Source organism: Oryzias melastigma, linkage group LG21 (assembly GCF_002922805.2).
Source record: "Oryzias melastigma strain HK-1 linkage group LG21, ASM292280v2, whole genome shotgun sequence".
In the NCBI taxonomy this organism is placed as follows: domain Eukaryota; kingdom Metazoa; phylum Chordata; class Actinopteri; order Beloniformes; family Adrianichthyidae; genus Oryzias; species Oryzias melastigma.
This window is the reverse complement of record NC_050532.1, coordinates 23608639-23622027: the sequence shown is the minus strand read 5'-3', so window position 1 is coordinate 23622027 and position 13389 is coordinate 23608639. Positions and strand designations below refer to the sequence as shown.

Here is a 13389-nt window from a genome sequence, read left to right as displayed (position 1 = left end):
ACTAGATGGCAGTGTCTGAAAACTTTGAAGACTTCTCCATCTTCATAATGAACCGAACATTTCACCTTTTTCTGCACCGAACTGTTAAGTAAAAGGGAATGTTGGAGCTTAATAAGGTGAATAATGTGCTTTTTTTAAATTTGTAAAATAATCCTAAAATGAGTTGGAACTTAAGACAAGCTTAAATGAAGAAACAAACTGCGAGCAGTTGCTGCGCTTCCAGTGTGCGCGTGGACCTGAGGCTCTTTTTTCCCACTGGACTTTAACTCAGCATTGTGTCAATTAACCTGTGGAGAACTACAGTGAACAGTTCAGCCACTGCACCGCCTCCCCACCATTCCCGCTCTATAGTGACCCCCCCTCCCTGCGTGTCTCGTAGTCTCCGCTCCATTTGGTTCCAAACTGGCGCGTCCTGGAGCGCACAACTTTCCAGACTGAAAGCCGGCAGGTTTCCCCGGTAAAGAGCGACCTTCACGGCTCACTGTGTTTCACGTGGGGGGAGAAATGTGAGCGGTGACGGGGCAGGAAGGCTTTGGGGAGAACGACATAACAAAGAGAGGGCGCTTCTATCCCGGAGCGCTTTTTGCGCAGCTGATCCGGCGGAGGCTCCACGCCGCGTTCATGGATCTGTGGATCTGACGTTCTTAGCTCCATACTGATCCACCTCCCTCACTGAACTTCAGCGGGATCGTTGTGCAGGATGGGCACGGCTCTGCTGAAACACACGCTGCTGTGCTTGATAGTGGGTGAGTCTGCGCCCTGCGCGAAATGAGAGCGAAACGAAGCGAACGCGGGCTTTTCCTCTGCGGTTTCCTCTTGGCTGTTGATGTAAACTTTCTTTCTTCCTCACAAAGGTGACATTTAACAAATTAAAATTTCAGATCTTTTTTTCTTTAATTGTTTAAAAAATGATCAAATAATCTGACATTCATTATTGGATCAGGAGAACTCAGCTCCATCATAATGATAATCCCCGTTTAAAGCGGAGCAAAGCCAGAGTTAACAATAAAAAACAAAAAAACAACTTATTCTTTTTTTTCTTAAGTCAAACAGTACATTAAAACAAAAATAAACTATGTTTTGCTGCCTTTTAAATACATCAGCAATAAAACAGGTTGTTATAAACTCTTGCTCAAAAATGTGACATTTGGTAGTTCACCAGATTTTGCTGTATTCAGCCTAATTACTGTATATAAATCACTTTGGCATGTGGGCGGAGGATCCTCCAGACTCTTCCTTCAGTGTTTCTTTGCAGGCTTGTAATGAAATCAGTGATTCTAGCTGATTTTGTTCTTATGAAAAGTGCTTCAAACAGATGAGGGAGGACGAAGGGTGAATGTTCCTTAAAAAAAAAGAAAAAAAGAACTTTTCACAAGTGCAAAATTATGCATAAAATATAAATTTGAGCACAACTTGTGAATACTTATGAATATGTTTCTTGCTGACACATATCTTACTCCATAACTTTTTAAAATGTAGTTTTACTGACATAAAAATGTACATATGATTACCCTCCAAGTTCAAATGAAGTAATTTTCTTACATTAGATTAATTATTTTACAGATTAAACATTTACTCCTACTCGGTTGCTGATATGATTAAATAAAAGCAGTTGAAACTAATTTTTGTTGTCAAAGAAAGACTTTATTTAAAGAAAAATACAGATTTCTGATTCAAAATTAGAAAGTAGATATTAAATTAAAATAGAGGCTAAATTAGTTTTCAGGAATGTTTTTGAGTCCTTATTGCTCAATATTATAAGAAGCTTCTTAGAACAAAAGGGTTTCCAATAAAAAATGCATGTTTAGTCAGGCTTTGATTTATCTTCACCTTTGCAGGTAACTTTTATACATAAAAAAAAAAAAACTAGGAGCGCATTTTTTCAAGTATATTTTTAACTATTTTCTCAGTTTTTGTTTTTAGTTTATTGTTTAAGTAGCCTAAACTTAAATTGTTGTGTGAAATAAGTTTTTTTTTTCTGGTGTATATATATATTTACATATTCTTTTGTTGTTTCATTTGTCAAATCTGCAGTTTTCTTTACTAGCTCATGTCAGGTTCTGAAAAAAGTGAACGAGTCCAATTAAATGTGGTTCAGATTAGTACAGCTCAGTGAAGCTGCCGGCAGAGCCAGGTGGAGGAAGAGGAGCCCTCGAGACGACATGCAGAGCAGCGAGAGCGGTGGACGCTCTTTTGGTTTCACCTTTCAGCTCTTATTTACTGAAGCTCTCCGTTCAAATCAGAGGAGATAAATGGTTACCAACAAGGAGCCAAGAAAATGTGAGGAAGAAAAGGGAACAGGAACACTAGGTGGGGTCAAAGTTGAGAATTCCTAAATGGTGTGTGCAGTTATTTTTCTTCCTAAAATCAAAGATTTATTTTGCAATACACGGTGCTGTATCTTTGACAGAAAACTGTAAACAACCCCTTTATAGTCTGTCAATGCAATTCTCAAGACGCACCATCTTGGCAGTCAGCATTCAGAAGTTTGTTCCTAATTGGTCCAGTCGCTCTTATCAGTCACTGATAAGAGATGAATAACGGCACAGCTTCAGGCCGTCTCCGCAGGAGGACATTTTACAGTCCAGCTCCTGAAGACCAGACACATGCTGCATGCAGCGCACGCAAAGAAAGAGCCAAAGCTCTGAATACAAACTAAAAGGCTTTTTATCACCATGTATCTGGCAAATATGAAGTCACTGCATTTTTCAGTGAAGTATATTTGTAAGATACAGATTTACAAAACGGAATGGTTAAAGAATTTAACAAAAGTTTGCCAATATGTTTGCTCAGATTTGCTTCTGCATAATAAAATGTCTGTGGTGAAGGTTCAAACAAGAGACGGCTGATTGGGTTCAGTGTTTTTCAATTAGTTTGAAGGTTGAAAAGGACAGGCTGATTCTTTGTTTCCACCTCGACACGTGTGCATCAGTGTACATCTTTGAGAGGAATTTGGACATCTTTTACTACTAATTCTAAACATAGATTTTAATTCTTCTGGTAAATTTTTCTTTTCATTAATTGAATTTTAATGTGTTCTGCCATGTTGACGGATTCATTTCTGTTCATTCACACCTATGAGAAGAAATGTGTTTCTTTTCCACGGCTATCCTTAAAGGGTAACCAAACAGGGAAGTTGGAGGCTGACTCCGCCCACAGCCGAAATTTGAAAATCCAGTCAGGGGGTGGGGCTTGGGGGCAGGACTGTTATCATTACTGGAGCTGCAGATCATGACTTGAGACTTTTGAAACTTTCATGGTTTGACCAATCACAAAATTCAGCTGTAATACCTCGATTCAACCTTTAGGGGGCAGCACACAGGCAATTTTTTTTTTATTTTCAAGTTTTTTTTAATTTGTGAAAAATTTGGCAATAACCAACAGACATCACTTTTAAAGCCACATTTATAGAGTCTAAAAGCAAAAAAAATGGATTTAGGGTTTGGTCACCCTTTTAAAATCAACCTCTAAAGCTCCAAATGTCTCTACAAATGAAGTGGCGTGGAGAAAGACTTCAGATCCGGCCTTGGTCACATGCACCCTTATGGGGCTTGACCCTGCAGGTTTTTGGGTCGTAGAGCTATTCGGATTTATTTCTTACTGACAACAACCCAGAAGGAGCCACACAATCTTCCTTCACCCTTTAGAAAATTACACACTGATTTGTATTTATGCTATTATGACAAAAATAAATGAACTGCTGTTTATTTTGATTAAATAAAACATAAACATTAAAAGAAAATAACCTTTTTTTTTAAAACTTCAAGCAGTTCACGTTAGTTCCTTTCAAAATAAAAGACACCCTGATCCTCTCAGTGCAGCAAATGTTGTAGTAAGTGTAATGTCAGCAGTGATTAAATAAAAATAGTTCATTTTACTGCTGTTGGTGCATGAAATGTAAACCTAACAAACCAAAATAAAATCTGAACTAATAAATTAAGTGCTTATAGACGGCCATTGCTTTTTTGTAGTAAAATGTGTCAAAATGTTGTAGTTCGACTTGTGATAAATACTGTCTTTCAACTGTATGTAAATGAGTTAAAGTTTAAGTTAGTTTACTTTTTTCCCTTTACTACTTTCTCACTTCTGACTTTACAGTTACTTTTGAACATTTAGAAACCTTTTTTAATGTTTTATTTTAATAAAAGAGACACGATGGAGGGGTAAAAGAGACTCATGTGGCTCTGGAGCCGCGGGTTGCAGACCCCTGCCTTAAGAGGAGCCCAGATGTGTCTTACAGTTCCCTTGAGGGTTGTGTTGCCTCCCTAAAGACCCACCCTAATGAAAATAATCTTTTTTGTGTTTTCAAAATAGCATTTTTCTCATAGTAGAGGATGTATATAAAATAACTTATGATTAAAACTGCATTTCTGAGTATTTCTTAATTTAAATCGTGTTGGATCAGAAAACTGGATGCTTGAAAAAGCTCCATCTAATGATGCAGTCACTGAAATGGGCACCATTCTGCTGCATCCACTTGTACACCACTAGATCCATGTAGGTCTTCATTCCTCGTCCGAGCTGGCCTCTTTCTTAAAATGGTACGGCTGGATTGATCCAATATTCGATCCAATATTCCTCGTCGTTATTCTTACATCGCTAATGCTAGCTTGGGCTTAAACGCTTGTGCGTGAGGGCACAAACAGGGCTCCCAGTGATGGTGAGAGGGCGTGGTTGCTCTGAGTGCCGCCTTACTCACTATTTAAGTGTCCATAGGATGACACTACAGTGTACATTTAATCTAAGTTCCGATTGTCTACTTTCTTCATTTCTAAACGTCAGGTTGCATGCATGAACAACATGGCCCCCGGCTCAGTCCACAGGATGTGGAGACACGCCTGTGTCTTCCCAACTTCACCCTAGCGTGTTGTATGTGTTCACAGCATGCTCGTAGAAAAAAAGGCGCATGGACATTTTCACTGTATGGACTCACCAAGCAGCCCAGATATTTTGAGCAGCCTATATTTGTTACTCACTCAATAGTGATCAACAAAACCATCTTAGCTCACTTTTCCTGCCCTGCTTTGGTCTGCAAGGTATTCACTGGATGAAGAAAATGAGCACACAGTAACTGTGAATCACATCAACCGCATCGGTGGGGCTCAGAGGAGCTCAGGTGAAGGTTGTTCCTTTCCCTTTGTTTCCTGTAACTAAGCTCCGTCGGTGTAGGTGTGCTGGATTTACTGAGACAGGTGTTCAACATCAGGGTGCTTCTCTGCTGTTTCTCTGAGATTCACATAAACTGCACTTTTTGAAGTGTTTAAAGCCAATGTAAATGTGTTTTTTTGTTAACTCATGATCCAAATGCAGATACAAGCCAGTCTTTGCTGATCTGTTGCTTTTATGCCAAATATTAGGAGATGTGTAGGAAAAAAATCACCTCTTTTTTCTGTACTTATCAAGATACTCAGGAAGCATTTTTGTTTGTAAAAGATAGTTATTTTTTTCATTTACAAACCACACTTGTAGTAAGTTGCAGTGGATGTAGTTTATTATTTTGTTGGAAGAAAGTAGCATCGACTGTATAGTTTTTTGTTTTTTTTTAATCACTTAGAAGGTCTTTGTGAATAAAATGCTGCTTGATTTGGTGCAAAAACTGCCTCTTATATGTGGACTGATAGCTGACCAAGAGTCTCCTGTAAAAGCCTGCATCATTTTGGTGTCCCCCCACTAAATCGCAGCTTGCTCCTTCACAGTTTTTTCTTCTTCTTTTTTTTTTTTTTGTTTACAGCAGATTGTGTTCTGCGTCCTGATTGGCTGCAGACTATTGTCTATCAATCTCCTCCATGCCATGTCTCCAATAGAGAAGGAGTTCATCTTACCAAAACCATATAAATCTTCGATTGCGAACCAATCATTGTTTATCTATAATAGTTGTAATTTTTTTTGTTTCAAAGTTTAAAATTTTAGTTTAAAAAAGACAGGAAAATTGTTAATTTATGTCTGAGAAAAATGTCGTTAGCCCGGTTTTTTACTTTATAGATTCCGGGTTATCAGAACACATCCCACAATAAATGAGGGACAAATAATGTTCTAGTTCTATGTTTAATGCTAGTATAGGCACGAGTATGCTTTTTTGTAATCCCTTTTAACAAAAATACAACAGATTGGTCAAAGAAAAGCAGAGTTGGAGTCATGTCTGTGACAAACAAGTTAAGATAAACTTTTATTCAGGTGTTTGAATTAAAAATTCTCAGTTTTTCAAGTGATCAGTTTTCCATTTTACCTTTTTTCTCCCTTTCTCTGGGACGATTGCCTCTCTAACAGCTTTTTATTTGTATTCATCCCACATATTTTGCACACAGAAGAAACAGAGTAGAGGGCAGTGAAATGACAAATGAGGGAACAGTCGGTAGCATGGCTCACAGGAAAACATCTGGAAAAAATGACGGCAAAACCATAATAACTTTCGGAAATTAAAACTGGGAACACAGTGTTTGTAAACTTTAGATGGATTCCCAGAGTTAGATTCTGCGAAAATGTTTATTACATCCTTTCATAATCAATCTTTCTACTGCTTGAAACAAATATATCACAAAGAGAGAAAAAACATTTTAATAAACTGTCTTCAGATGGATTTTCTCCAGGAAGTCTTAGATAATCCAGCTTTATAAAAGATGCTTTCAAGTTAGTCGTACATAGGCTTTCTCTGCAAAAGGTTAGAAGGACTTTGTATCGACGGCTTACTGCATATGTCAAAATGACAGACACACGACATACACGTTCATTTGGAGATGTTATGGCAGCTTTTACTCATAAAGTGAAGCAAAATCTGGTCCTGCAGACGATTTGTTTCCAAAATGTAGGAGACGAAAGTCAAACGTGTTGCACCTTTATAAATCTTTTAGAAAATATCATTTCTCAACGACAGATACTATTTTAATACATTTATTTAGCATCTTATGTCAGGTAGGAGTGAGAATCTTAAAGCACCTTTTAATTGGATTAGGAATCGATGCATTTTTCAAAAAATGTTTTCTCTTCATTAAAAGATACTAGACAAATATTACTTACTTTTCTCCACCAAAATGCATTTGTAAGTAAAGACAAGATCAATATACGTGATTTATAAAGACATTTTATCAATAGATCTGTTTTAATGGGGTTGCTATTTACGCCATTCCAGGCTTTTTTCTGTTCCTCCTAAATCATATCAAAGTGTGTGATAGAATTTTACGTTTGTTTTCTTCCCTAAATACTTAATTTTGGTAGGACTCAACTTACACCCAAAAGTCCCTTTACAGTTGACATGGAAAAAGGCAAAATGCTCCTAAATATTAGCTTTAGCTAAAGTTTGAGCTGGTCAGAGCAGGGCCAACCATGTTAGGCCGAAACAGAATTCTTCCCCTACGACTCCAAATGTAGGGGTATTTGGATCGGCAGTGGTGTCTGAAATTGAAATATACATTTAGGGTGTATTCATACTGGGCACATTTGGTCCACTAAAAGTGAACCAGAGTTTGTTTCCCCGATAATGTGGAACAAAGTTTCAGTCTAAGACTGAAGCAAGCAAACTCCGGTCCGGGACAAGGAACCGCTCTCTGACCCATCTTTCCATGAGGTCTTGGTTTCTTTTCAATCAGACTGAACTTTGGTTCGCTTTGAAAGTTCTCAGTTGAATACAAAGTGGTTTGAGAGCGAAACAACCAGACAGAAATCTATGAATCTTTGGACTCGATCAGGAACAAATGAAGCTGATCTTAAATATGAGTAATGAATTTTTAAAGTTGTAAAAACGATGTGATGGATTTTCCGAGTGCTGGCAGCCTCATACTAACATAGATCACTGGCAACGATTAGCGACTTGATCGAAGGTTAGTAACATCCAAATTTAAAAACACAATTGTTCCATAACTCTCTGTTTGGAGGGCTAAATGTAGAGGTGGGGAGAAGCCATAGTGGTAGGGGAAGAATTTGGATTTGACCTTAGTGTGCTTTTCAAGAAGTTCAGAGTAAACGTTAAAGTTCCGCTAAATAAATTTGTGTTAAATTACATACATTTTTTGCTTCTCAATTAGTAAAAATTATGTAAAAATGCCTTCTTACTGTGAAGTGAGAACACGATCCGCTGCACTACTGTGCAGTGTTCTGTTATCAAATGAAAAGCATCAGGAAATTAAAAATGTCCCCTTTTAAACTCAATCACCTCAGTATATTTACATATATTACATGCTTTTTTAGGCTACTGACCTAAATAATTTGCTCTTTTGTGGTTAGAAAATATTTATAGAAGCAAGTTTTATTTCGTAGTTTATCCGTTGTCCACTGGTTAAGTGATCATGTGCTCATAGACTCACCCAATAGGAGGAATGCTATACAGTAAACATATTCCTCTCACATGAGCTTTATGCACCCACACGACTGTACATCATTTTGTGTAACAACGTTCTGGTCTAAATATTGTCACTTCTGGCTACAGCAGAAGATAGTGATGACAGGATGTCACACTCTGAGGCTTCAAACCAGCGGCTGACGTCAGAGCAGCCTCATCCATGATTTATTCCTGTCTGAGCGGGAGAGAAATCCTCCAAAAACACAAGTTTAAGTCCTATTTTTAAATCTCATTCGGTACTGATCTGCCACAGTGATGATGACTCTGACAAAACAGTTTATCCAGTAATTTGGAAGTTTAAGAATATAAATCTCTGATCAGAGTGCTTAGGTTAGAATGTTGAGTTGTGTATAACTAAGCGTTTAAAGACCTTTTATTTGTTGGACGTTGCTTTTAATCTTAATTTTATTTATATATATTTTATAATGGAGTCTTTTTGAATGCTTTGTTTGATTGAAATGGACCTTTATTCAATAGAATCTTTCATAGTTGCTTGTTTGTCTCAACAAAAGCTCATTAGATTGAAACATTTAGTGTAAAGGGATCTACTAAAAAGGCAGCATATACTGTACATTAGTCTCTATACAAAATGGGAATGTGTTGGAGAACCGTTCCTCTATAAAGACTGGTTGGTTCACTCTCTTCGGTTGATCTTAGCAGATAAAGACGGAAAGAATGACAAATCCTAAAGGATCTGATAACTGCAACCTGAGAGGTACAGGTTTTTAGAGGAATACTCAGAAATGCAAGAACGGATTAAAATACCACTTTAGGGTTGTTTATAGTGAGGGAGATTGAAGATTATAAAAGACTTTTAAAAGCTCAGAAAAGTGGCCTTTTAAAGACTCTCAGTGCCTCCAGCTTCTTACTAATTTCAGCTTTCTTTAGATCTTAATTTCTTTTTTTTAAGTGCATCTAAACGTTTGATTAAATATTAAATTATAGCCTAAAATATAACTCCTTAATTTCCTCCAAAATGAATACAATGAACCTTTGTGTCTATCAGGAGTCATGAGCTGAACTCAATGTCTGATTTTGTACACTTACAGCTGTTTGAATTTGTCACATAGGTTCAACGTCAACTCAAGAACTTATTCTAACTCACATATCCCAGTCTGAACAAAAATGGGTCAATCTACTGTGTATATTTTACTAGTTTTGCTTGGTTTACTTCTTTACTTAAAGTGTAAGAAATCTAAGCCTTTTCTTTGACGGTCATGAGACTGAAGCAAATCCTGTACAGAAGCCAAATGGAAATGAGGGTTAGAAGGTGCTGATTCAGTGGTGGTTTAGGCTAATCTGTTCCAGTTAAAGTGTTTTTTATAATATCCCGTACAGTATTGATGCTTTTTCTCTTTTACCAACATCATTGCTTTTTCTCTTTTGCTCATTCAACGCGATTGAAAATGTTTCCTTTTTTCACCCGGAGCAAAGTTAAGCTCTTGACTTTCCGAGCAGTGTGGGTTCACAGATTTGTTGTAAAGAAGTGGGCTTTGGCTGCGTCTGTTCTGTTGTGATAGAGAACATAATTCTGTTATAAAGCACTCAGGGGGACGCTTGTATGACGCTTCATAAATTGGTGGGGGTGGAAGAAGGGGCAGATGACGGCTGGAATTCTTCTAAGAGGACGGAGGGAGATAAATGAGGGAGGTGGAGCTGGATGGTGAAAGTTTTAATAGAGCTGATATATAACTGTGTCCGCTGTGCACATCGGTGTGTGTCTGTTTGCATCCGCTGCAACCGATCCGCCCACTGGTCTTTGGCTAATTAGATAAATGGATCAGAGAAAATTGAAGAAAAGTAGCCATGCACTGATGTTTGAATGCTTGCATTTTTAAAAATGCATATTTTGGAGCTTTTCTCTGCATGTGGGGGGTGTTTGATTTGGTTTCCTCATACACATTTTAAGAGAAAATCATGCAAAACTTTTTAAAACTTGCAACATAAATTCAAATTAAAAGGATTTTGCTTTGGTGCTTCATAATTTGCTAATCTTTTTAGTTATAAGAGATATAAAATTAAATTGTAAGATACATTTTTGCCTTAGTTGAACAGTGTTAAGAAACGAGTTATTAAAGGGGGTAAAAGAGTGGCACACCCTCAAATAATGATTATCTCTTTCTAACTATATTCACATCATTTGTTGTGTTCGAGGACAATCGTCTTTTTAGGTCAACGAAACATCCAATTTTTTGGGGTTTTTTTGTGAGTTCCTTTTAACAACTGTTGCTCAGATGATCCACAACATTTTGACAACTTCACATATTGTATTTCCTGCCATAGATTACTGATAAGTACAGTGGCTTGGAAGTGCAAATCAACAAATGATTTAATGCAAAAGTTTATTTAAGATTACAATGGCAAAAAAAACAATAAAAAGAATTAAAAAGCAACATTACCTTTTAGAAATCAACACAAAATTATCCCAAAATCAAGCAAAAAAAAAAATTAAATGTTTCAGAAAGCAAAAGTAAATTCCAAAAATTAAATTGAAATGTTACAAAAACGAAACATGATACTATGGACACTATGGGACATCGCTGATTGGATGATGAGATTAGAGATGTACGTTTACGTTTTTTCAAATGTGTCTTCAATGTCCCCATGCTAATAATAGTTTTATGATTTGTACTAATACACATTATTAAAAGTTCTTGATGATGGAATACAGAAAATATTAAATATAGAAGGATTTTTTGGTCACATGTGAAGATTGCAGGAATTCTGCTGATGTATTTTCCTAAAAATGTGAATAGTACACAGCATATATATATATATATATATATATATATATATATATATATATTATACTTTGACATACGTACAGTATGTTCCTGTATGTACATTATACAACATATACAAGTTATGCTTTCCTATATGTTCAGTATACACCATATTTATGTCATATTTTTACATATGTAAAGTTTACAACACAGATATGTTATATTTTCACGTATGTACATTATGTCCATACATGTACAGTAAATACCAAATATATGTTATAATTTTGTTATAATAATGATGTATTGAATACAACATCCATATGTAATAGTTTCTCATAAGTACAGTAAACAATACATGTCTGTCATATTTTCAAATAAGTACAGTATGTCGCACCATGGAACTGAATCTTGTGGAGAAAGTGAGTTGTTGCATCCCTACTTTTAAATATTCAATGTTATAGTTGAATAGAGTTTATTATATATTGCTTTATTACATCACACCAGGATTAGTATACCCACCTGAAAGATTTTTCTTCATTCGCTTTTTAGCAAATAATGTATGATTTTTTTTTTTTTTTTTGTCATTTGTTAATGTTTTTTTTTAATCACAAATCATATATCAAACTTAAACAGGATTGAAAATTTGAACTTTTATGTTAGGAAGGTCAGTCGCTGCATCCATAATGAATGCAGTATACAGCATACTAAAATGTATTTAAAACATTTTGTAAAATTGGTTGTACTTTTACTCTGTTGAAGGAAACATCCGCCCTCATTCTTGCTTCAGGTAAAACCACCTTAAATAATAGATCTGGCATTTTAGCGTGAGGTGTGATGGTGGGATCTCATATCCTCAAAGGTCAAAGTGATGTCAAAAATTTGAACTCACAACCTTTATTTTTCCATAAAGAGCAATCTGGTTTTTCAAATATTATAAGCTGTTCAGCACTGTAGTAAATGTAGGAATGTAGGTTATTTTTTTTAGTGCCCACAGGGCTTTTATGTATGGAAGACTCTTTTAAAAAGGTCTCAGCCAAGAGTGTTAAAAAAAAAAAAAAGAAAGAAACTCCCTTTGTAAAGTCAAAGTCACAGCAGAAAAAAATGCTTTAGTGCTCATTAGATTATTATATTTTTCATTTATTGTGTATAATGTATATATATATATATATATTTTATCTTGTAAAACAAAAATAACAGATTGAACGGAACATTTTTTTCTACACTTAAGCTTCCATTTTTATCTAATTAAAGGTAACATTTTTTATTCATGTCATAAGAAAAAGGTATTAAAGGATAACAAAATGGGTATAACTTGCCATTGTTATGTGGGGAACTGTAATAACGGTCTTATGAGAAATAAAAAAAATAAAAAAATAAAAGGCCATTGGGTTCAAATTTCATCTCCTTGACTGTTTCCGAGCTGTATTTTCAATAAGAGTCCGTGTGCCCTCAGATAATGTGGGAGGAAGTTCATCTCCACCCTGTAGCCGTTGATAAATGTGGACAAATAGCCCCCGCTCCACGCTGATCACCTGATTTTACAGCTCATCTGTCCGTGACCACCCAGCTTCAGATATAATTTTGACCTCGGGAGTCGCCTCGTCATCCTCTGAGGCTTTCTGTGGCTGGCTGAACATCCTCTTGAGTGTTTTCCTCTAATGGAAATTAAAAGATTAACAATAGCACTCATATTGCTTTTCTTCCTCTCCATATTAATTTGCTGGAATGACTTTAACTCTGCTTGATGTTCATGTTCCTTTCAGTCCTTCAAAATTACACTTGGTTATGGTCTGCGGATTTCTCCATCATTACCGTTTTTCCATTTTCTTAGGTTTTATGTTCTTTTTTTTCCCTGTTTTTCCATTTGCTTTTTTACTGGTCTGTCTGTCACACTAGAACGTGTTAGTAATAGTTACATCTGCTATAGCCTTTGGCCCGCTTTATGCTTCATAGCAACGTATTCGCTCAGGTTGGTTGCAGAACTATCGGAAAGTAAAACGCCTTAATTGCAGTGAAATGTGACACAAGCTGATGACATCATCAGTGGTTGATAGTACAATTGCCCGCATATTTAGCTTTGACTTATTTTTGACTATTTGATCTTAACATAGATTTGGTTTTAGACATTCACTACATTTTACCACTCTCTTTTATTAAAATTAGTATAGGTTACCTCTTTTTACAGTTTAGAAGACTTGATGGTAGTGCAAAGTCAATTCAGAAATTGCAGTTTTCACATCTCAGGATTTTGAAGACAAGGTCCTTGTGACTAGAGGGGTTAGTGACATGTTTTATTCTCATTCAGTTCAAAAAATATAAAAAAAAAAAAAAAAC

General features: G+C 36.1%; 1 protein-coding gene across 2 annotated transcripts in view; it reads left to right on the top strand.

Annotated features, from left to right (window-relative positions):
* Positions 1-193: 193 nt before the first annotated feature.
* ramp1 (receptor activity modifying protein 1) overlaps positions 194-13389 on the top strand; it is a 70082-nt gene continuing 56886 nt past the window's right edge. For both annotated transcript variants that reach the window (XM_024285947.2, XM_024285946.2), the window contains exon 1: positions 194-746. In XM_024285947.2, coding sequence (XP_024141715.1) covers positions 701-746 — 46 coding nt within the window. In that variant the 5' untranslated portion in view covers positions 194-700. The remainder of the gene's footprint in view (positions 747-13389) is intronic.